General features: G+C 33.3%; 3 protein-coding genes across 9 annotated transcripts; all 3 read left to right on the top strand.

The window, feature by feature from the left end:
- The first annotated feature begins 605 nt into the window (after positions 1–605).
- Positions 606–9,275, top strand: LOC126868605 (neuropeptides capa receptor-like). Of its 4 annotated transcripts, XR_007690645.1 has the most exons (8): positions 606–2,467; positions 3,863–3,953; positions 4,060–4,256; positions 4,790–5,032; positions 6,001–6,346; positions 6,524–6,806; positions 6,959–7,113; positions 7,240–9,275. XR_007690645.1 is itself a non-coding variant. In XM_050624267.1 (6 exons), exons 1-6 carry the CDS (start codon positions 2,209–2,211, stop codon positions 6,783–6,785), a joined length of 1,398 nt encoding a protein of 465 aa, XP_050480224.1. In that variant the 5' UTR covers positions 606–2,208; the 3' UTR covers positions 6,786–9,275. The 4 variants fall into 4 exon arrangements, 1 of the variants encoding a protein (XP_050480224.1); XR_007690646.1 differs by having other exon boundaries at positions 6,524–7,113; positions 7,203–9,275; XR_007690644.1 differs by having other exon boundaries at positions 6,524–7,113.
- A 476-nt stretch (positions 9,276–9,751) lies between these two features.
- LOC126869014 (germ cell nuclear acidic protein-like) lies at positions 9,752–14,828 on the top strand. Of its 2 annotated transcripts, XM_050625078.1 has the most exons (9): positions 9,752–11,031; positions 11,119–12,651; positions 12,750–12,808; positions 12,905–13,103; positions 13,180–13,355; positions 13,427–13,788; positions 13,855–13,967; positions 14,033–14,140; positions 14,253–14,828. In XM_050625078.1, the coding sequence occupies exons 2-9, from the start codon at positions 11,186–11,188 to the stop codon at positions 14,545–14,547; spliced, it is 2,778 nt and encodes a 925-aa protein (XP_050481035.1). In that variant the 5' UTR covers positions 9,752–11,031; positions 11,119–11,185; the 3' UTR covers positions 14,548–14,828. The 2 variants fall into 2 exon arrangements, with proteins under 2 accessions (XP_050481035.1, XP_050481036.1); XM_050625079.1 differs by having other exon boundaries at positions 9,752–12,651.
- Positions 14,829–15,122: 294 nt separating this feature from the next.
- Positions 15,123–23,222, top strand: LOC126868367 (ubinuclein-1). 3 transcript variants are annotated; one of them, XM_050623710.1, is made up of 12 exons: positions 15,123–15,464; positions 17,493–17,612; positions 17,709–17,810; positions 17,887–18,150; positions 18,225–18,384; positions 18,462–18,894; positions 18,958–19,119; positions 19,223–19,303; positions 19,457–19,492; positions 20,011–20,124; positions 20,400–20,579; positions 20,657–23,222. In XM_050623710.1, exons 1-12 carry the CDS (start codon positions 15,270–15,272, stop codon positions 21,948–21,950), a joined length of 3,141 nt encoding a protein of 1,046 aa, XP_050479667.1. In that variant the 5' UTR covers positions 15,123–15,269; the 3' UTR covers positions 21,951–23,222. The 3 variants fall into 3 exon arrangements, with proteins under 3 accessions (XP_050479667.1, XP_050479668.1, XP_050479669.1); XM_050623711.1 differs by having other exon boundaries at positions 19,457–19,483; XM_050623712.1 differs by lacking the exon at positions 19,457–19,492.
- Positions 23,223–23,477: the final 255 nt, after the last annotated feature.

Genomic DNA, 23,477 nt, shown 5'->3' on the forward strand with positions numbered 1-23,477 from the left:
GTATTGTGTGACAGAATTGATCAGTTTCGTGATAGTTGAATGCTTGTATTCGGTGTATCAGTGCGTGTTTTGGACAGTTTTCACACAACTAATGGGCCAGAAATCATTGCAATGGGTAACATTGTTTTCTTAAGCGATGGTAATACCGTTAGATTTCATTCATATTCTGCAGTGCACGCGATTTTATTGATTTTCCTCTTTTCTTTTCAGACGCAACGTTTTCTAATCCACTGTTTATCATCTAAAAACTGAATAAGGACAAAAACGTGGAAACGTAACGCTATTATCTCGGTACACGGTAAGAAGACGTTAAAGGTAAAATGTGAAATATATGTACGTGATGTAAAGAAAATAGGAACTCGCTACGTGTACTAAGTTTCCGTTTTTGTCCACGTTCATCCACTGTATTTAACGATACTATATTTTTGATTTCTTATATTTTTATTAAAAGTCAAATTGGCGCATTAAAAATATTTTTTTGAGATCGTGTAATCATCTAGCAATCCATCTATATATCATACTGATATCGTATATTTTTCAGTTCTCCTTCTACATTTTTATTCTTGGCACGTTGATATTAATCCTCGACTCGTGCACTCCGCAAATACAAGAAGTACGTTTCGGATATGAAGAAGCTTTCTTACTCTGCCATTTCCGTCAGATACATCTTCCGAAACAAGCAATTGAGATTGCTCGTCTTGATAGCGATAACAACAAGCGATATTTATTTCGAGAATCCTTAACTTATAAATCAAAGAAATACGTGATTCATTTTTTGTTTCGCGATACCGATAAATCCAGCTATCGAACCCAGAAGATATAAAAAAACACTAATTGCGGCATTCCGTCATACTTCCCGGAAGAATGTGCAAATGTATGTAAATCACAGTCAGAGACGAATACTTGAGGACAATAAGACGGGAAAAGATTCGTGAACGATTGCGAGGTAAAATGAAAATTCTAAAGGCGCGAAGCAAGATTGGTAGAATGAGAAAGCAAATTCTTGGAAACAAAAATTGTCACTCACACACGCGGGAACATCAATAATTTGTCGAAATTAAATTGTATGAAAAATATTTGTACTTCATACAATAAGAATCGAAATAAATATAGCCACTCTTTGATGCCGTAGAGTAGTAGTGTTTCCCACCGCTGAACTAGATAAGCAATAATTTTAGCGGATGCCAAAAATACGCATCCTCCGGTACTCGTATTGTTTTCGTACTCGTACAAGTCGACAGTAATTACACGTTTTAACGCGATTTAATATCATCCCTAACTATCCAAGTACAGGATTTTAATAACGATGACATTAAAGCCCCTAACGAGGTTACGTACAACTGGGAATTTTCCTCTAATAATATCAAACAACATCGGAACTATACAATGTCTTTGAACGACAGCGTTATATCGTTTTTATTTGCTCTAACTTCTGACGTAGAACGATTGAGCGACTAAATGTTGAGAGTATATCGAATTATACCGAACAGACGAAGCGGATAGAGCGAAACATTCGGAAGAACTTCATTTCTCGCGTTAAATCGCGCAACCGTTTATCGTGTTGTCGCGTAGTTCAATTTATCACGGCATTAAATCTCGTTTTATGCTATGCCCTCCTGGTCTTATTTGCGAAAATATCAAGACGCGTCTAGGGGAGAAGTAAGTTTTCGCAGGTGTTACAACTCGTGAAATATGCGTATGCGCGAGCAGAAATTTCTCTCGGTAATCAGAACGATAAAATTGTCGTTAAATATTTTGAATCGTTGATTTGGCGAGATGCGCGTGATTTTATTGGCCGAGTTACGATGCGGACTGGTTTGCGGGGGTTAAAGTGGAGGGTTGGGTGCGTAGTAGATGGGCGCGTGGTGCAAAGGTGAGCAACTCGAGAGACGTCACTTGTTCACGATCTGGCGAACGGTGCGCTTTTAAGATCATCCCTCGCATGGGGGGAGGGAGGCGCCAGCGTTATTACTGTTTTCCACACGTCATTGATTTCGGCTGGAACTGTCGAGATTCGAGCAACAGATGAATTTGTTCTTTGCCGACGAATACCGAAAGGATTTCTATGAAGCAAATATCTGACATTTATGGGAAGACTATTAATTGTTTTCGAAGTGAGGGAGAACGATTATTGTTGCGTGACTTAAAAGGGAACAGAGGGCAAAGTGATTTATTTCTGTCGCAAACGGTGATTAAGATTCGTGAACGATGGATGTGTCGGATAAATATTCGTTTTACGAGAACATTAGCGACGAATTGGAATACTTGGAAAAAATACGCGGTCCCAAGTATTTATCTTTAACGTTGGTCGTGCCTGTTACCCTTACGTACGTTATCATCTTCGTAACCGGATTTGTTGGCAATGTGATCACTTGCATCGTTATATGGAGGAATCCGACCATGCAGACACCGACGAATTATTACTTGTTCAATTTGGCGGTATCCGATCTGCTGTTTTTGATATTGGGTAAGTTTAAGAAATGTTCGTTACTCGTTGTTTTTTCTATATTTTTTGTATACTTTATTCGTCGCAGTTAATGCTGATTTGTAAATATAATCGAATATAATTTGCGATAACTGCAAATCGAATCAAAGCGAATTAGTTTAAAGAAATATTCGGACGACATGATACTTTAATTAGAAACTTAATTGGACATACAAATTGCGTATAATTTTACGATTGAGAAGTATTTTAACATGGTATTAAAAAGATTAGAAATTGTCTGCTTTTAATTGTTTTACGATAGTCGTGCCGTTGCAGTTCGACCCACGTGTAGATAACTTATCGAATCCATTAGTTGTGATTAATTCATAACTAGTCGAGACATATGTGATTCATTGATGAAGAATTATGTTTCCGGTGGAAATGGAAACTGATATATGTAACGTAAGATAAGAAGTATATGAATCTATGTAATATACATTTATACTTGATATACTATTCAATCCCTATACTTGCAGTTACATTTTATTGACATTTGATCACATTTGTTATTTACTAGAATTGTATTAAAAATAAGAAAATAGAAATAATTAGTACTTCGAGAAAATTATGTAGTTAAAAATTCTTTATTCGTCGGAATCTCTGATCTACAATGTCTTTGCCAGTACACAGTATAAATTAGAAAGTCTATTTAACAAGAGTTTTATGTAGTATTGCCGGTTGCGAGGCGATATTTGCAAAATGGTCACGTATTAGACGTTAATTGTCGGTTAATGGATTGTTCGATGTTCCTTGCTGTGATTAAAGGTTCCACTTACGATTCCATTCGTTATTCGTTACGATTTCATTTGTATCTGGTGCTGAATCGCGATTCCCCTGAATAAATTAGTTTGCATCGCAAGTAGCCTTACAATTAATTTATGTTCACTGATCTTTGATTTTCGTCCGATGTCATTGTTTTATAATTTTGTATTTTCTTCTCTCTCTTTTTTTTTATTCACCGAACTAAAGCGGTAATTGAATTCGAATCATTGCAATTGTACAAACTAACGTATTTCGGAAAGGAATTTCATGGATGAAATCGTGAAGGAAAAAGGAATAGACTTTATTGGAAAATGTTTTTCATTTAAATTATCGCATTCTCACTTGCTTTTACTCTTGCATTATTGAATCAGCAGTTCGTAGCATCCCGTGTTCTTAAGTTGTGAAACATTCAATTATTCGTAAATAGGTCGATCATGAAAGGAAATTGAACGAATAAACTCGATATAAAGGATATTTACTTCACGAGCACGATTTTATCTTCGTTTTGCAACATGGCAATTTCGGAAACGGAGCGTGTAATCAAAGAAAAGCACGAATCCCTATGAAAACAATTACAGTACGAGGGTAAGCACGAATTTTCCAATTGATTTTCAGGTTTACCCTTCGAATTGAGCGTATTTTGGCAACAATATCCATGGCAATGGGGACTAGGCATATGTAAACTGAGAGCGTACGTCTCCGAAACGTGAGTCGACGTAGCACCAGTCAAAGAATAGCATACTTTGAACGTTATACGAGATGACGCAAAAAAATCTTGTTTTAAAGCAACTACAAGAATTTTCTTTTTAAAGGTCCTCTTACGTGTCGGTACTAACTATAATGGCATTCTCAGTAGAAAGATATTTGGCAATTTATCATCCTCTTCGTCATTATGGAAGTGGTCTGAAGCGTTCTATACGATCTATATTTGGTGCATGGTTGATAGCTTTGATTTTTGCTATACCATTCGCTGCTTACATTGATATAGATTACGTTGAGTACCCACAAAGTGAGTTCTTGCAAAGCTATTTGTTATTCTGTATTCTTTGTGGCTTTCGCAAGCTTTACTATACCGCTCGTAAAGTTGCTAGCAGAAGTTTCAGCATTTTCTAGAAGTGCTTTAAAGATTTAAACAAGTAGATATTTGAAAAGGTATCGATTTTACATTTGAATTACAAATCGTATTAACGCAATTTTACCATATATTATAGATACGATGTCAGGATAGATATTTGCTCAACGTACACTCTGTAAACTGTATTCATGCGTTCATGAACCGAAAATGTAATCAATAAACTGATGAACGGTTTGGAAAATCGGAAATGTCAATCGAGCAAATGAGAGCAAGAAATTCGAGTCAAAAGCACTTTTCGACGTATATATGTATTTTGTGCGCGTTTCATTAATTTTCGTATCGTTCATTTTCCATACGAATTTGCTGATACGAGTAATTAAATAAGCGAAATTTTGTTCTTTCTTTTTATTCTTCTTTTAAATGGTCACTTTCTCTCGTTGAAAATATCGCTTGGTTTTGATTTCCAGACTCGAAACGAAACTCGGAAGAATCCGCGATTTGCGCGATGCTGAAGGAAAACATGCCAAATTTCCCTCTTTACCAGCTTAGTTGTATCTTCTTCTTTCTCATACCCATGGTGTTTATCGCGGTGCTTTACGTGAGGATAGGGTTGCGAATACAAAGTGATACCCTCGCGCAAAACGTCGAGGGATACGTTCATGGTGAAACCAAACAAGCCCAGTCACGGAAAACCATCACACGGATGCTGAGTAAATGTTCTATTTTAAATAAACATCATCCCGTCCTTTGTTCCTACGAAATGTTAATACGCCCCTCGTAAATACGTTAATCAACTTCGTATACCTTTGTCGCACGTGTAAATATATAGAACGAACTGATTTACCTATGAAGACAGCCATTATTCCGTATAGATGATATCCTATCAAGGAACGTGTTCAGAGATTGATGAGGAAGCCGACGTGGATGTCAAAGTTTCTCGACAACGCGAGATCATCATACCACGAGACAATTTTCACCTTGTCGATAACACGTTACAAAGGTTGAAAGTACTAACATTCTTGCGAGTTGTAACGTAGTTGAAAATTTCATTACCTCGTTTATTTACTCCCTTCCTGATCTTTCTATTTAATTCATTTGAAGAATACACGGAGAAGAACACGATAAAACATATTTCTCATTTCTTTTTTCTTTTTTTACAGAGGAACAGTTTTATAGACTTTCCATGAATCCCATGTTATCAAAATTGCTTTTTAATTGGCTTTACAGTTAAACGTGTGTTTTTCTATTCACTTAAAAATTTTCAAAATATTTCTCGTCATCATATTAAAACATTGAAGATACTAAAATATATGCCTTTAACTTCCACGAGCTTTATGAGCTAGTTTTAATAGAGTTTAATCTTTGTTTAATAGATTTTAATAGTTTTAATCTTTAAACCTAACAGGTTGTTTTCACTCTCGATTACATTATATTACAATCCTTTCGCTCGTTCATAAAGCGACGTTAAAATTAGGAAACCAACAAGAATGCACTTAGATTTTTGGCCGGTGATCTTCATTTATAAACATTGCTGCATCTTTCACGGTTCGTTGTAAGGTATTAATATTTATTTATAGTTATTATATTGGGAAGAGGAAAAGAGAAGGAGAAAGAGGTATCAGGTAGTATCAGTAAACATCAAGGTGGATAGAAATCGTGCTTCGACTTGGTTCTACAGGTGCCGTAGTGATCACATTTTTCATCTGTTGGGCGCCATTTCACATTCAACGATTATTATACGTGTACGAAGATTCGACGTATGATGACATAAACCAGTGGGTGTACCCGCTCACTGGTTGCCTTTACTACTTCAGCACCACCATCAATCCCATCCTGTATAATGTGATGAGCGCGAAATATCGGAATGCTTTTAAGGAAACATGTCGATGCTCCCCTAGCAATCCATCCATTAGCAGAGTTGGCCTGAGTAGCATGAGAGATTCCAGTACAATTTGTGGTGTCAGGCCTAGTCAAGCATCTCAGGTGTTTCGAGAAAGAAGCGTAAATAGCCAACGACATGGGATGTAAGTCAAATTTGATTAATGTTTGTTAAAAGCATCTCCCTTGCTCGTCGTTAATTTTGCACCCATTTTTGTGCTTGGTGAATTGTTTGTCGTACGAACTACGATTACGCTTTACACCGTAAAACTTCGTAAACCAATTCACGCTCCCAGAAATTGTTGTTCCCGGCATATGTGTAGGTACAGCGCTTCGGATCCTGTGAAAAACAAGTCGCACGAGGCAGCTCAATTACAGGCAGACGATGGAGAGGATGAAAAGCGAACGAATAACGTACCTGCGAACTATTTTTTGACAGCAGACAAAAACACTAACGAAATCGGTGCTTCGCGATATTTGCAACAGACAAAAAGATCATCGATCCTAATACACGCGAAAAATAGACGTCTCAAATATCAAGTGTCTGACGAAGATGAGACTCCCTCGAATGAAACGCACATCTGATCATCGTATTTTGGCAGAACGGTATATATTTAAGGAATAGCGCACAGAAAAGTCAATGATAATTTCAAACAAAAAAAGTTAAGAACTTTGTGATATTATCGCGCAAGCTTCGTTCGTTGTAACCCTTTAAGATCATCCTTCCAAAGTATTAATCCCTGGCTTATCTTGTCAAGGAAAATGGCTCACATGTTACGAATTTCCCGCATCTTTGTACATTAGCAAGTAACGGAAAATCGGAATTTACGTATTTGCTAGGATCGATTGAAGATATTGAAAAGTACTTTGAAATTCGTGTGGGAACGTTTAAGGAAGTTTGATCGAGTGTAAGGTAAGTGTGGTCGACCAAATGTAGCTTAAATATTTACCATATATCAAATATTTACCATAGCGAGACTGGAATAAAAATTGATATTCCAGCTTAAGAATCGTTGATACGAACAGCTGAAATTTATAGGCGGGAGATAATTTCCAAACGATAAAAAGAGGGCTTCAAGAGGACAAAACTATAGACAAGTTATTAAATTGTACACACGTAGAATACAATTACGTTATCTAAAAATACTATGTCGAAAAATGCTGCGGATTGTATTCCATTTCTAACATGATATTGATATGGCTTTTGGTGACCCTCGGTATTTTGTTAGACTTTTGTGCTGTCACGTACAGACAAATATACAGGATCAATAGCAGCTTTTTTCCAAACCATGGAACGCAACATTATCAATGCATTCACTGTGAATCTGTTACACGTGTAAACATCCCATTAGATTATAGCCGGCACTTAGAAAAAAAATCGATTGTATTCACTTATCTATCGTCTAAACTGGAACTTGCTTCCCTTATCCTTACTTCAAAAATCCCAAGAGCTTTTTACCATGCAAAACATGGAAAGTCTTTTCGAGCGAACTAACGAAAAAGATCTTCATCGGTATCTTTTCGTCACAAGGATGGAAAATATACGGTCGAACGGATCGCCAAGCTTAAAAGTTTTCGCAACTTCATTGTTAACATTTCCAGGATCAGAGAGGTTTACAGTCGAACATCAAGAAGAAATTTTATCTTGATGAAAATCTTGGAAAAATATTTAACGATACGTTTGGCGACATTGAAATTTTGTATAATCGAATACCAAAAATAAAGAAACGAATTTGTGTAAAATCTGAAGTACAAAACATGTATATATGACTGTATCTATTGATGAATTTTAATCTTTTGTTCCTACAAAAGATTGTTTTCACTGTTCACCTTCAATTAATGCAACCATATTATTACATGTTAATGAGAGTCAATTCAATCAACTTTCCTTAGTAGTTATTAATACTTATCGAAGGTATTGATCCCCTTTCCTTTAACAAATTTTCTTCGATACCGGGCAGTCAAATTAATTATTTCTTTTGAAATTGTTGAAACTTAAAACTTGTAGTGAATTTCGCGATATCTATTTACAAAAGTTAGAAGCAACACTTTCCAACTTCGATTAAAATCTAATCAAGTTTAATTTTAGTCACTGTATTCGATTCCTATCTTTGATATAATGAACGATTGTCAATAAGTTTCGAATATAACACGCCATAATGAGGAGAAACAAACGTAAAATTGTTAAAGTACTCAAAGAGCAATTTCAAACGGCTATGATAAATTATGATTATGGATCGCTCCATTTTCAACAAGATCTCTATACTATTTGATTGTACCTCTGATTGTAACAAGTACACCATTAGTATGGTTTTTGAATCGATAAACGTCATACACTGCATAGAAATCAATCGCTATTTAGCTACAATTTTGTAAATAAGTCTACTTACTAACTGTAAATTCGCACGTTCGTGGGGAGACGCGATCTCGAGGAAGCGCGCCAACGGGAGTCGTAAATTCCCGTTACGATTGACTAATCGACGCCACGAATCGTTCGATCCCTTATTTCTTGTGGGATAATAAGGATAGTTAACTTGAATATAACGCTGCTGTTAACAGGTATTATATATTTGCACAATCCAACAACTTCGGTGTAATACAAGTGAATGGTTGATATAAACTGACTACGAATGAGTACGATCTGAGACTCTGTTCGTGTTGTCGCGTATAATGTGTTGTGTCGACTGACTGTATTCGACTGACTTGAGTGGATCCTTGGTGACGACTGACTTAAGCTGATGTTTTGTGAAGACTGACTTGAACTGATCTTGGATCCAGACTGGCTCTCCTGATGTCGTAGTAGAAGTAGTTGACTTGAACGTTGTCGCAGGAGAAGTAGTTGACTTGACTGTACGAAGGATGGGAACTCAGTGCTGTTCGGTGACGATGCTGTGTCACGATGAAAGCTAAGGATGAGTGTGTCCCTCGAACGAAGAACGCGGATTCGTTATTCACACCTTTCGTCAATGAAGTGAGGGTAAACGTCCGCGATGCCGATTGGGTATGACTCATGCGAATGCAGAAGGAGATGAGGAGGTCTCCCACCAACGTGGGTCGGGGTGATTTCATTCCTGGGAAACCCAGTCGTTTTCGATGGACATGTGTTGGATTTTCCCAGTCTACCAGTTTTTTCCATGATTTCTAAGAACTTAATAAAATCAAAGACTTTTCCTAAATCCGGACATAAACCGGAAATACTTCTAGACATTTAGATTGCTTGGCAACATGTGGAAGCAATTAAGCTAGAAGTTGAGCTTTTATGATGGGTCCTTGAGTTTATTGAGGGTCGGGAAGAAGGTAGGTCGGCCGCTGGCTGCCAGGTGACATCTGCTAGGGTGCGGGTGCTCCGTGCTCAATAGGAAAAGTTTAATTTTCATTATTTTATGTTCGTATTAGTTGTTTGTTATAGGTGCTTAATACATTTCCATTTCTATTCCAAAGATTTTCCTTGGTATTGTGTTACGTCGCGTAACACTTTACCTAGCCCAGGCCACACACCGCGGGCAAGATGGCAACCAGATGTCTGCATTTCTAAAAACTATTGTCTACTACAGCTTAACAAGGGAAAGTTAGTTTTTCTCACGTATGATGCAACTTTCCTCCCACTAACCACTTTCTCTCGAGGACGGTTAAGACCCTTCGTTTAACCAATTAACAACGAAGCCTATTTCCCTCACTCTCTTAACTAAAATCGGCACCAACAAATCCGATGGTCCCGTGCGCTAGACACACCCATCCTTAGCTTTCCTTTGCCACAGCATCGTCTCCGAACAGTACTGATTTTACATTCTTCGAACAGTCAACATCCTTTGACCGGGTATACACACCCGTAGATCAGCCACTCATTCATCTCGTACATACGCACCAGCGTAACTGCCTTCGTTATAAGTTGTTGGAATAAACGGTGAAATATAACTTACTAGACTGTGTCATATTCATTTAACCACCTCTGTTATCTTAACCGAAACAGGGGAACGACTACTTCGCGGCGTCGATTAACCGAATCGTAGCGAGAATTTACGCCTCTCGCTGACGCGTTTTCCTCGCGACCGCGTCTCTCCGCGAACGGTCGTAACATTGTATTTTTCTTTCGTTTTGGTTAACGGTTTGAGAAACGTCGCTGTTCTTCGTGCAAGGTTCACGAATCATTAAGGAGAAAAACGTGTATTTCTTTATTTTTGTTGGAACGTTCGAAAAAGTAATTTCATATATCACGGAAGATAGATTTTCTATTGATTGATAATTGTAATAATCATGTAAAAATTTTTGCAATTTTCGATCTGTTAAATTTGGAAGAAAGTGACATTATAAAAATATAACATTTTCTTTAGAAAAATAGACAAGTAAATAAATCATAATATAGAGTAAAAAGTGATTATATTATATACAAATTATCTCACATAATAATTTATCGACAGTGTAATGTTATCAATATAGATCCCAGTAACTTTCTAGTTCTTTTTTAATGTAACTAGCTGCATATACTGATTCCAAATTTTAACGGTCTCGTTCGAATAGTACTGGTCACTGGACTTCTAAGTTTGACTTTCAAAGTTATTATAACATAATTTATACAAAAATGCAACGTGATTCCCTACATTATGGTGTAATACAAGTTTTAATGTAACTGTTTTAATATAACATTTTCTTACTTTCGTCATGTGCGTGTGATGATTTTATTGTTTTGTATTGTACTTGTTTTTGTTTACACACGTGCCCTTCATTTATATATGGGTGTATTTTAAATGAAATATGAAACGATAGTAAAATATCTACTGGAGTCTGGAATATTATTTTAAGATTATTTGTTAACAAAGCATAACTAATTATGGTGAGTAAACATATTTTGTAATGTTTAAACGTTAAATATATTTCTTAATGTGATACTTCTTATAAGCCCATGTATTAATTTTAATAGGGGATGGAATATCTTATGACGTAAAATTTGAAAAAAACAGAATAAGAAATATATTAGATATGATAATATGAAACTACAATCTGATAAAGAAATGGAAGAATCTCTTTGTAGCTCACAAAACTTTTATTTGAAGTTGTCACAAGATTCTACTATATCTCATTCTCAAGAAGTAAATGATGATGAAGATATAATAGTAATAAGTGATTCTAGCTCTAATTCAACTTGTTCTGTTTCTAAGTATGCTTCTACATCAAAAGTTGCATCAAATAAACATATTCCAACAGACAATAAGATTTATATTCTAGATTCTTCAGATTCTGAGTCTTCAGAGACTACAGATAAAAAGTATTTCAAAACATGTAAGATAAATGAAAAATTACAGTTTGTTAGTAATTACAAAGAAAGAAAAGATATTGCAAAAGACAATGAGATATTATATACATCTGATGAATCTTCCAGTATTGAGTATATCAAAGAAGATATACCTTCTATATCTTCTAATAAAACTAGTAGCACTTATGTCAGTTCTACTACAGAAAACATTGTTAAAAGCATGGCAGATACAAATGTCAAATCTCATAGGGATACTATTAATAATGATGTTAATAATTCTAAGAATATTGGTAGTATTGATCGATCATTTAAAACTACATCTGTTACAAATAGGAACTGCATTGATTTTAAGAAGAAACTTTCACGAGAAGATGCTAAAAATATTCTAAAAAATATAAAATCTTCACGATTAATATATGAATCACCAAAAATTAGAAAAGAGAAAAATGTTTCGCTGGATAAGGAGATAGATGACAATGTCATACATCCAGCTATTTCACCAAAAAATAAGTTAAAAGCAAACAATATAGTTATCGATGAAGATACAATAGATTCTGAGACTGATATTATTCAAGGCTCTCAGGTGAATCTAACAAATCCTTATAAAACCCATGTTAGTAAATTTTTGAGTAAAACATGTGCAAAAGAAAATCAAGGGCCAACATATACTGAACTATCAGAGAGGAAAAAAAAACAGATTTCACAATGGCTCATGGCTAATTCACAAAGTGATTCCCAAAGTGATAGTTCACCTGGTATTGTGCCTCTTACTAATACAAATGATATAAGTTCTGGTAATAGTAGTCTGGAAAGATTAGAGATGAATTATGAAACTCCAAATAATAGAGGAAGGATACATCAGATTCCTGTAAGAGAAAGTAAAACTACAAATCCAGATTATAATAAAGCATCTTACCATACAGTACCACATCAGAATACAATAAATGAATTTGTCCAAAGAACAAAACATAATGATCTTGAGCTACCTACATTAAAAAAAAGTCATATTGATAATAATGTGTCAACTCCAACGAATTCTACAATGAATGTACCACAAAACATAGATATCATGGATTGTGCAGATATATTAGATAAATTATATGGCAAATCTTGGCGCAATAAAGCTGATGTATTGTTTCCGAACTCTGAACCACGTAAACAAATAATTAAAACAAAAAATAGAGCAGTTCAAACTGATAGGTACTTTGCAAGTGTTATAGTAAAAAATATAGTATCATAATATATAATTAATTAATAATAATCTACTAATTAATATTTATAAATATCAACTGTTACAGAAAGATTACAAAGAGGGAAAGATTTTACATACCAGATTCAGATGACGATTTTAACGCATGTAAGTAATTATACTATACTTTTTATGAAACTAAATTTTATGTTTATTTTAAAAAGATGGATAAAAAGGCAGTTCTAATTAATTTTAATTCAATAGCTCTAAACGATTTGAAATTACGAAATTCATCAACAAAAAAGGATGTGCGGAAAAATACGAAGAGGAGAGATAACTTTATTAAAGATGAAACATCATCAGAAAGTGGATGTGAAAGTTTGTACTATACTGCATTGACGAATCCAAGGGTATCAAAAAATAGTACACAATCAAAACTGACAGCTCCAGCAATTGCACGGCGGTAATAAACAATTATATTTTTAGAGTAAATATCTATAAAAAATGAAATTTTTATAACTGTAACATTTTATTTTTAGAGTTCTTGCAATATGTGATTCAGATACTGAAGATGAAGGTAATATACGCAATGATAATCAAATATTTAACATAAGAAGAAGAAAATTGTCATTTAGTAATGATGAAAGTGAAGGCTCGAGCACTAGTGAATTTGATCCTGGTGACGATGTACCACCAAAATCTACAATTAAGAAAAGTAACGTATATTCACGTTATTTACATAATATGTTATGTCTGATGTATCTAATATGGAAAATATTTTTATAGCTTCTACTAAAGCTAGACAGCAATTATTTAAATTAAACATTCAAAGTAAATTAACTTCTGATAATTCAAAGTATGAAAGATGTACCAGCTTCCTGGCATCTTTGGCTCAAAGTGTTTCTCTTGCTAATGTACATCCAGATGCTAAGAAATACAGATTAGATTATAAAAATAACAAAGAAGATTTGTGCAATTATTTGTATAAATTATATAATGAAAAAGTATTTGATAATGAGTTACCAAAGGACATGTCAATGGAGTGGAATGTTCGTATGAGAGGAACTGCTGGTTTTTGTTATAACAAAAAATCAGTGAGAACACTTGGTGGTATTGTAAGATCTTCACGAATAGTTTTGGCAACAAAGGTATGATTATATGGTTTTTAAGAAATTTCTGAGATATGTATTAATTAAATAAATTTTCATACATAGATTTTAGATACTCCAGACAGACTTAGAGATACCTTAATTCATGAAATGTGTCATGCAGCTGCATGGTTGATAAATGGGGTTTCTGATGGACATGGTCCATTTTGGACAAAATGGTATATTATAATAATTAATTATTCACACATTCACTAAAATATTAATTTAATTAATTACTTTATAGGGCCAATAAAGCTATGAAAGTATTTCCTGAACTACCTCCGATAAGAAGGTGTCATGATTACGAAATTAAAACAAAATTTACATATAAATGTGTAGGCTGTGGATACAGGTAAAATGAATTGTATAAGATTAATAACATATACATACATAACTTATCTAATTATAAGTTTCGAAGATATATATATATATATATGTTTGAATTATTTTGAATTTTATTACAGTATTGGTAGACATTCCAAATCTTTGGATATCGAAAAAAAACGATGTGGTCATTGCTATGGAAAATTCGAATTATTATTAAACAAAACAACAAAATCTGGGACTGTACAAATGCAAACTCCGAAAAGAGAACTTTCGGCGTTTGCGCTTTATGTTAAAGAAAACTATAATTCTGTAAAAAAAGAACGTAACATAAAACATGCTGAAGTGATGAAAATTTTAGGTCAGCAATTTTCGGAAATTAAGATTGCAAAGAAACAAGAAAATTTTGGAAATAATCCAAATACTTCTAGTTAAATAAGTGACCGAAAACATATTTAGCATTTACGTAAAATGCTTCTTATATTTTATACAGACTGCGTATTTTATAAAACTTAATCATTCTTATTTTATGTGGACATTTTATGATTGGCACAACTGACATGTTTTACCATTGCAGGCATTGGAGTATAAATAGTAGAACGAAATGTTTATTATACACAAGATAGGGTTATTATATTATAGTAAACATGATCTTTATATCGATGAATTGTATAGACGTGGTGACAACTTGTAAAAGCTGTTAGTGAAAGTTCTTAATAAATGACGTATACAAATTAAATCGCTGTAACTTTATTTCAATTAGTAGGATATTATTTATAATCAGGGAATGAATTGAAATATCTTTTATTTCAATAAAATTCACATACATATACAATATTAATGTATAATGTGATGTTAAAGCAATTAATTAATTTGATAATCTCCAATAATTTATCGAAATAATCGGACTTGTTTCCATGTAAAGTATCACGATTGTTGGATGGAAACGCTGTTTAAGATTATTTGCATTGTGAGGCGCATGCGTGAAATTTACGGTGTGGCGGCGGCATCAACAGCGCACTCTAAAAACAGTCGAGCCGAAGATGGCGACGTGCGAGTGGCGGTGTCGATGCGGTGTTTGAGAGAAAGGACCATGTTGTTGCCGCAGTGTTCGCAGTGTTTCCGTAATCCGCGTTAAGTTCGGTGCAAATGTAGGAATGTCAGAAGCTAAAAGGGTACCTTTGCAGACCTTGGAGTTACCGGAGTCCTTGGGCTACGTCGCGAAAAAGGAGAAAAAAGGGGAAAAGGGCAAACAGCTCGCGCCCTCCTTCCGCTTTACACTTACCCTGCCAGAGTCGAACGAGAAGGCATGTCCTGAGTTCAACTATGCACAACTCCTCAAAGCAGCCGAGGTCAGTTCTTCCTTTCACTCCGTTTACCTGTCCAAGGGAAAATAAAGCCCATTATGCCTATCCATACGGTCAAGTTTACCAACACATTTAGCTTTACCTCAGACACCGGTTATGATTTTGTTTCACGTACTTAGTTTGACAAGAAACTGCAAAAATGCCAATGGAATCGCCCATTTTCAGGCTGCATGAAACGCAGAGTACTTGTATCCGTTACTCAAGTGAATTGTCATGTCGCGGCTACCGCGTGAGCTCCGACAGTCCCACAATATGTGCGCTATTCTTATTCGCATACATCTTCTGCTAGAGAGGATATACGAATATTATGTCTAAACTGATAGAAAAAGATGTGATCAATTCGAAGCCATCGAATAGAAACGTCAGAACGCATTGCCGGTGGATGTCCGCGTTAACGTATGCTAACATGGAAACAATGTCTGTTCAATGTTTCATTTTAATGTTATGAATAATCGTTTAATACTTGTTTTCATGGTAATCATTTTTTCATATGTATATGTAAGAAATTAAAGAAATATTAGGGTACAATCGAATACTATCCAGTATCGTGAGTTCATTGAAACAGTCGTTCACATTACTTCGGGACGTGTTTATTTTGTTTTACTAAGCATGATACTTTCATTAATAGCTTTTTTCTTATGTGTGTACGTAATAGTTTAGTCTGTATCTTATCTCAGTGATCTTATGCATGTACGTAGAGTATATCATTATTAGTTTTATGATCGATGTACCGTAGACAACTCGTGACTGTCGGCTTAAAACAGTTAGAACACATTGATTCGCATTATATGAATATTGTGCAATAGTGTTATTCGATCGTCTTTTCGTTTCTTTCGTTATTTTATTTTATATTATATCAATTATAATGTTATTTATATTATATATCTTACACATTTTAATATTTTATTCTTTTTATGTTCAATAGAGTATAAAGCACTTGCATTATTCGAGAGAAGTAAAACACTATCCTGTTTTAAATTCACAAAATGTACATTATTTTAAAATATCTATTACTTTGTGTTAACTTTCAACGATTTATAGTTATAACCTATTTGATCAGATTTGTGCTGAAGCCGAAAATTAGTGACTCATTTTTATATAGCTTTAAACTCAAAATTATAAAAAAATTGTTTTAAAATTTTCATTTTCGTTGGTACAAATATTATAAAAATTAATTAAATCTTGTATGCATTGAAAAAAGATTTTTTCAGAAGATCATTGTTATTTATTTAACAATGTAACGTAATATTACATATAAGATAGAACCATTATTGTATAGAAATGAAATAATACATAAATATTAATAATAAAATTACACAAATTTATATTGCGTTATTAACATATATTTATGTGCTATGTTTCAAATCTTTTAATGCTAAATTTTTTTGAAACTTACATAATTATATTTGTTCGATACAATTTATTTGAAATATTGTTTATAATTTAATGCATTTAGTTAGAATTTACCGATAAATGTATTTTTTTGTTGGGGTCAATCACTGGTTGTAGCGTCTCTATTACTAGGAGAGCAGAAGATAACAGGGAGTTGCGCGTTTCAAAAGAAAGAGCAACAGTGACATTCTACGCGTAGTATGTGCTCCTAGTATGAATGGACAGTTTATGCCCTCTTTTGAATTAATTTATCCTTCTTTTTCGTACTTACGTTTCTTAATGTTCATTCTAAATCTACTATATTTTATTAATATTTTATCGACGGTTCTTTGTTTAACTATTTATTAATAAATAAATTGCAGAACATATTAATTTATCTACATGATCCATTTCAATATTTGAATTTTATGCATCGAAATCTGCTTGTTATGAATGTCATTGATGAACAACGCGTGTGTAAAGTAAACCATTCTTTAATGTTTATTAAAATAGTGAAAGCGCGCGACGAAATTGAAATGAGCCGCGATTTATCCATGCGTTAAGAGTTAGCGCACGAATAACATCCACGAATAGTTCATCTTATTCGCATTAAATAAATAAATAAATAATGTTATTTTACAGAAAAAACGTAGGAAGGAATTAAAACGAGGAGATGAAAATGCAACCAATGGACTGTCTTTTGACGACGACGATGATGATGATAAATTACGAGATATGGCAAGACGATTTGAAGCGAAATATGTATGTGAAACGTAATTTTTAAAAAATTTATGACATAGAATGTATGAGAATTTATTCATTATTGAAAGAATAATGAATATCCTTTGATCCTTACAGGGAACTTCTACCATGGGCAAAAAAAGACATAAATATGAGGATTATGTGGATTTGGGAGCTGGATATGATGAAAATGATTCTTTCATTGACAATACTGATGCAGTATGTAATATATTAAATATTATCATGTTGTTTAATGTATATTTTATAGTATTTGTACATCATTTAATCATTTTAGTATGATGAAATTGTACCAGAAGAGATGACTACAGCACATGGAGGCTTTTACATCAATTGTGGACCTCTTGAATTTAAATCAGCTGATAGACATGTATTAGTTCATAATAATAATAACAATAATCAGAGCAATGATGAAGAAAGCAGTGAAAGTAGCGAAGAGGATACAGAAGATGTGGATAGCCCTAAAAGATCAGATAAACGAAATATTAGTTCATCGGATGAGGATGATACTGAAGATATTACTGGTGATCAACCAAGAAAAGTAATTGGAGTTATGATATAATATTATTTATTTCACTATTATTCTATATTAAAGTATTTTTGTTATTCTTTTAGAAACAGAAGATAGACGAAAATGGGGAGAAAAAACAAATTCATGAAAACATTATTAAAAAAAGGAAAAAGCAACAGAATTCTCAAGATCAGCAAAATTTTCAACAAGATGGAGACACCTTAAACAGACGGAAAGAGAAAGGAGAAACTACAGATGCTGAAGGTAATGTACTTATACGATATTTGTAAAATAATTACAATATTATTGTAATATAAAAATTACAGTAACAAAAATTTTAGTTTCAGAAGATCAAGAAGACAAAAAGAAATCTGATAAAGTAGATACACAAAAAACTAAAAATACTTCGGATAAAAAGTTTGATATAAAAAAATGTGAAAAAAAGACCTCAAATACTAATGGTTTCGATGGCAAAAAGGTAGAATTAAAAAAATTAGGTGGTAAGGATAGTAACATTGATGATGCAATAGAGAGTGTAGTGAATGCTGCAAGAGTGGAAGATGAATCAAGTAGAGACACAACAGATTCTGGCAAATCTCGTTGTATAGGTACTGAATCTGAATGTGATGATATTGATAAAGAAGAAGCACCATTGCCTGATTCTCTTCCAGAAAATGTTGTAGAAATAGTTAATAAGTTGAAGGCATGTGCCGAAAACAGTAAAGAAGGAAAAACTAAATTTTTCAATACAACAGTGAATACATTATTGTTAAGGTAGGTAATTGCAATATAATATTTTATATTTTGGAAAAGTAAACCTCAGAATTTTTATTTCAGTTTAGAGAAAAGATTGAGGGCGCTTTCGCCTCCAAGCTTGAGGCCACAAACGTATGGGCATCTTGCACGATTTTTACCATGTAGTAAAGCAGCACTTCAAAATAGAGCAAAGAAATTATTTGTGCAGGATCTCGATTACAAAGCTAGAGATCTTATACAAAGGTAGCATTATACATTATTAGAAGCATAACTTATGTAGTTTTTATAATTTGTTTAACAGTTATTGTATTTTATTTAATAATGATTTTCATTAATATTGGTATAGGTTAAAAACAGTAATCGACGAAATAATGCCATCTGTGGGATGCAAATATGTAGATGAGTGTAAAAAAGTTGCTGAAGGAAAGTAAGTATTCCTTTTAAACATTTTTTATAATTAATAAAGAAATAAATCCGTAAAGAGAAAATTAGAAATTATACCATATTTGTAATTTTAAAGTATAAATTAAGCGCCAACGTAATTTTGGATGGGAACTTACAATAATTTTTTATTTCTTAGTCCTCATTTATACTGGGATATATATCGGTACTGTTGGTAAGGTGTCCCTCGTAAGAGGAAACCTTTTCTATTTTCACCTTCCAATTATCTTCTTTTTCTTTGATCTTTCTAGTTGCCCCTATACTTTACTCATGCTTACATATGTATATATATATATATATATATATTTATATATGCTATCTCAATATCCCATATTTTTGAAAATAATCTCTATATTACAAAAATTGAAAAAATTTGTTTATTGTTCTTATTGAGATAGCGAAAAGGCGGGGCTTATCATCAGTATCAGTGTTTAATTTATCATAAGCATTATTCTTTTTATAACGCAATCAAATTTTAAGTTTACTGAAATTTGATTCAGTGGTCACATGTACACTGCCTTGTACATTTTTTTATCTAGGATTTCACATAATATGTTCTTACACAGAAAATTTTCAGATCACGGTATTTTATCACAATAAATGCTGATCATCATTCTTTCATCATTGCCGTATTATCAATTTCTTTACAATTCTTCCATTTTTATTTATCGATAACTGATATTTCTATTTCAGGGAAGTAGAAGGGTCACCTGAAGATGTTGAAAGTTCCGACGATGAGGATATTTGTGAGGATATAGATAAACCGAAAATTCCTAAGAAACAATTTCCTTGGACTGAAGAAGCAAAGTAAATTTTCAGAGAATTTTATTTGCGTTAAGCTTCGCGCGCACTATCGACTAATTGTCGTCCTCACTCGCATCGATTAAAAGTTCAATTTCTTCTTCCTCTTATAACAAAAATGTCGTCATGCAGTTGCGTCGTCAAATGCGTGCACGTCCATATAAACGAATAACCTTTTCGTAAACGATAAAACTGTCGCATGACAGATTGTCACTAGTGCGCGCATAGCCTAATATTATAAAAAGTTATATACCAAATTCCTGCTTTTTTTCTTTTTATAGAAAACTTGTATCTGAGATTGCAAGTATAAAAAGTCATTGTTACAATGTTTTAAGACCAAGAAAATTAAGTATGTATACTTATGTTGGATCTTTCATGGTTCGCCAAGTGTTACCATTATGGCCACCTGGATACATGACAGCACAGGCATTGCTGAAGTTTGTTGATGAAGCTGAACCTACGTGAGTAGCATTATAAAAAGTTGAAATGTGTTTCTTTTAGAAAATCTACATGCTATAACAAAATGATTTGTTTCTAGCACGAAAAAGAAAACAAAAAAACTGAAAGAAGTTGGCAATGGTAATGCCACTAATTCTTCAGAAAATGTGATGTACAGCTCTACAAGAGTTGAATCATCAAGTATAAGTGCCGCTTCTTCACAAGAAAAGGTCTCAGCGAATGCATCTAAAATTCAAAACGTAACAGAAAATTCTACTAGTTATGTAAAACAGTTAACTACAAAATCAAGTGATAGTATAGAAAAAAAACAACATAGTATAAAAAATAAAGATAAGAATAAAGATACTGGTAGTTCGGGGCAGTATCACGAGAACTCAACGGCGGCAGCTAATAATTCCAGTGTAGGTAAAATTTCTGTTGTGCCTACAGCTCAGCTAATGGCTCAAAAGCCGGTTAAAAGTCACGTAGAAAAGATTAATTTGATGGACCTAGTTAATAGTTCTCTTTCTATTACGCCGGTTAATGATTTTCACAAGCCATCTACGAAGATAAGTGAAAATAAGAAGGATGTAGTTTCTATTACTGCTTATCCTGAAACTTCGAATGTTCTTCCAAATACAAATGAAGTGCCTCAAAGTGGACATCATTCCGTACACAGACAGGAAGCTTCATATTCATGTGCACAGTCACAGCATTCTAATTATTCCGCATCGAATCAAGCATCTTCACTTTCGAAAGCGGTATCTTTAAAACATAGACTGCTACATGAGAACACTGACGTAAAAAATAATAAAAGATTAGAAGATAAAGATATTGATTTGGTCAATAAGACTGAGAGGAAGGACAAAAGGCGGGAGCGATGTGCAGAAAGTAAACATAAATCACATGATGTTAAAAAAAGGAAAAAGGATCAAAAGGTATTAGATAAACAGGTAGGATATGTTAATTCGGATGTAGTGCCTATACAACAACAGCAGCAACAGCCACCACTTACGAAAGAAGAACAGGAACAGAGACAAAATGAAGAAACAATTGCTGCTACTAATTATTTAAGTCAAATTTTTAATGATGATGTATCATCAAGAGGAATATCAGATAAACGAAAAGATATTGGACTTATTTTGGATGATCCAATAGGCAGCGCGGTGCAACCAACGGAGCAAGAAAAAGATGTTCAAATGGTGATGAGGTCGTTAAAAGAACTGCAAGAATTACAAGAAATGAAGTATTCACCAAGTAATTCACCAATTAGCAGTAATATACAAAAATCTAACAAGTCGAACACGCAATGTGCTAATTACCAAGATGAATATTCACGCTTATATTTAAAAAAGGACATTAAACTAAAGTCTAAAGAAGACACACAATGGTAATATTATCTAACACACATGTGCACTATAGACATAAATTATGTTGAACAGAATGAAAATGCCAGTGAACAGATAATAATTTCATAACGATCTATAGGCGGATTTTTGAGTAGATCTGTATTATTTTTGATGAAAAACAAATTAGTGTGAAACTAATCAGAACTTCTTCCATTATTACAAGTCGCGTTATTATCGACGACCAAAATCATATTCAACAGATAAATAGCGTGCCGCGATCGCATTGATCGCACCAATTTTTAAATATTTTAACAAACCGCCAAATTCTGTAAATATATTCATTTGTAGGAATTTGAAAAAGCGCGTGTACAGAGTAAGCATAAATTATGGAAGTATATTAATCCTATAAACCTTTGTATATAAGTTGACGTCCATTCATCGCCGTGGATGGGGTGGTCTATATAGATACATTTTTTTATTTGACGGCGTAATTGCTTAACAATTTTAATTACTTGCCAATAATTAACCGATTAAGCGATAAACCATTACAACATTGTTTTATCTAAAAACCGAATTACGAAGCGTTTCGATTAATTTTGCTTATTGCCAGAATATAAAAAATGTGGGATAATAAATTTATTTTTTCATAATACCTAATAAATATATAATAAATACATAACCACCCTAAATCACAAAGCGATAAAAATATATTTGAAAACGGTGTTCCTTTTGCGCACGAACGGTTATCATTTTGTGAGTTAATGAAAAGGATGATGGAGATGTGTATGTATATTTTTCGATATATACATGTTCGAAATTAAAATCATTGACTTCCAATTTAATTTGGACGTACAAGCAGATCATATAATTTGCTTGTTAAATATAAAATAAAAGATGTTATGGTAGAACGACAAACTACATTAACATCGATGCGCAATTTATAAACGCAAGAAGAAGAAATGGAATCAAATGTGTTTAATGTATTTAATACTGAACACTTTTAGAAGCTTTAGCTAGAACAATTATTAAATTGTGTTCAAAATTATAAACCTGTATAATTGGTATGAGATTTAATTAATCTTGTTGATTTTAATAATCAGAGTGTAAGAGCGAATGTGCGTGAAAGTACTGTTTAGAAAGAGCTACAATATTTTTGAAACACGAAGATGATTAGTGATTGTATTATATACCACACCTTCTTTCCCCTCGCATCTTACCTTTGCGATACTTAGAGTATGATTAAGCGTCTTGTACAATTCTTCATCGAGAATTTTCACGAAGACGACTTAAAATATAAGTTTTGAATATTTTTTACAATACCGATATATTTCTTACCTTTACCTTTGTCCGACAAGTATATTGTAGATGTGCCTCCAACAACGTTTGAAAGTTGTAAATATTATATGATAAACGTATCAGTAATTTATTTCAAGCTTTTTTTGTATTATTTGTAAGTTTTAATATATTAAAACAGTAAAAGATTTTAAAGTAATGAGTGTTTCAAACAGAATAAATAGAAAACAAAAAAAAAAAAAAATATATAAGAAGATAAAACATATTGTTTCTATTCTT

Source organism: Bombus huntii, chromosome 8 (genome assembly GCF_024542735.1).
Source record: "Bombus huntii isolate Logan2020A chromosome 8, iyBomHunt1.1, whole genome shotgun sequence".
NCBI classification, from domain to species: Eukaryota; Metazoa; Arthropoda; class Insecta; order Hymenoptera; family Apidae; genus Bombus; species Bombus huntii.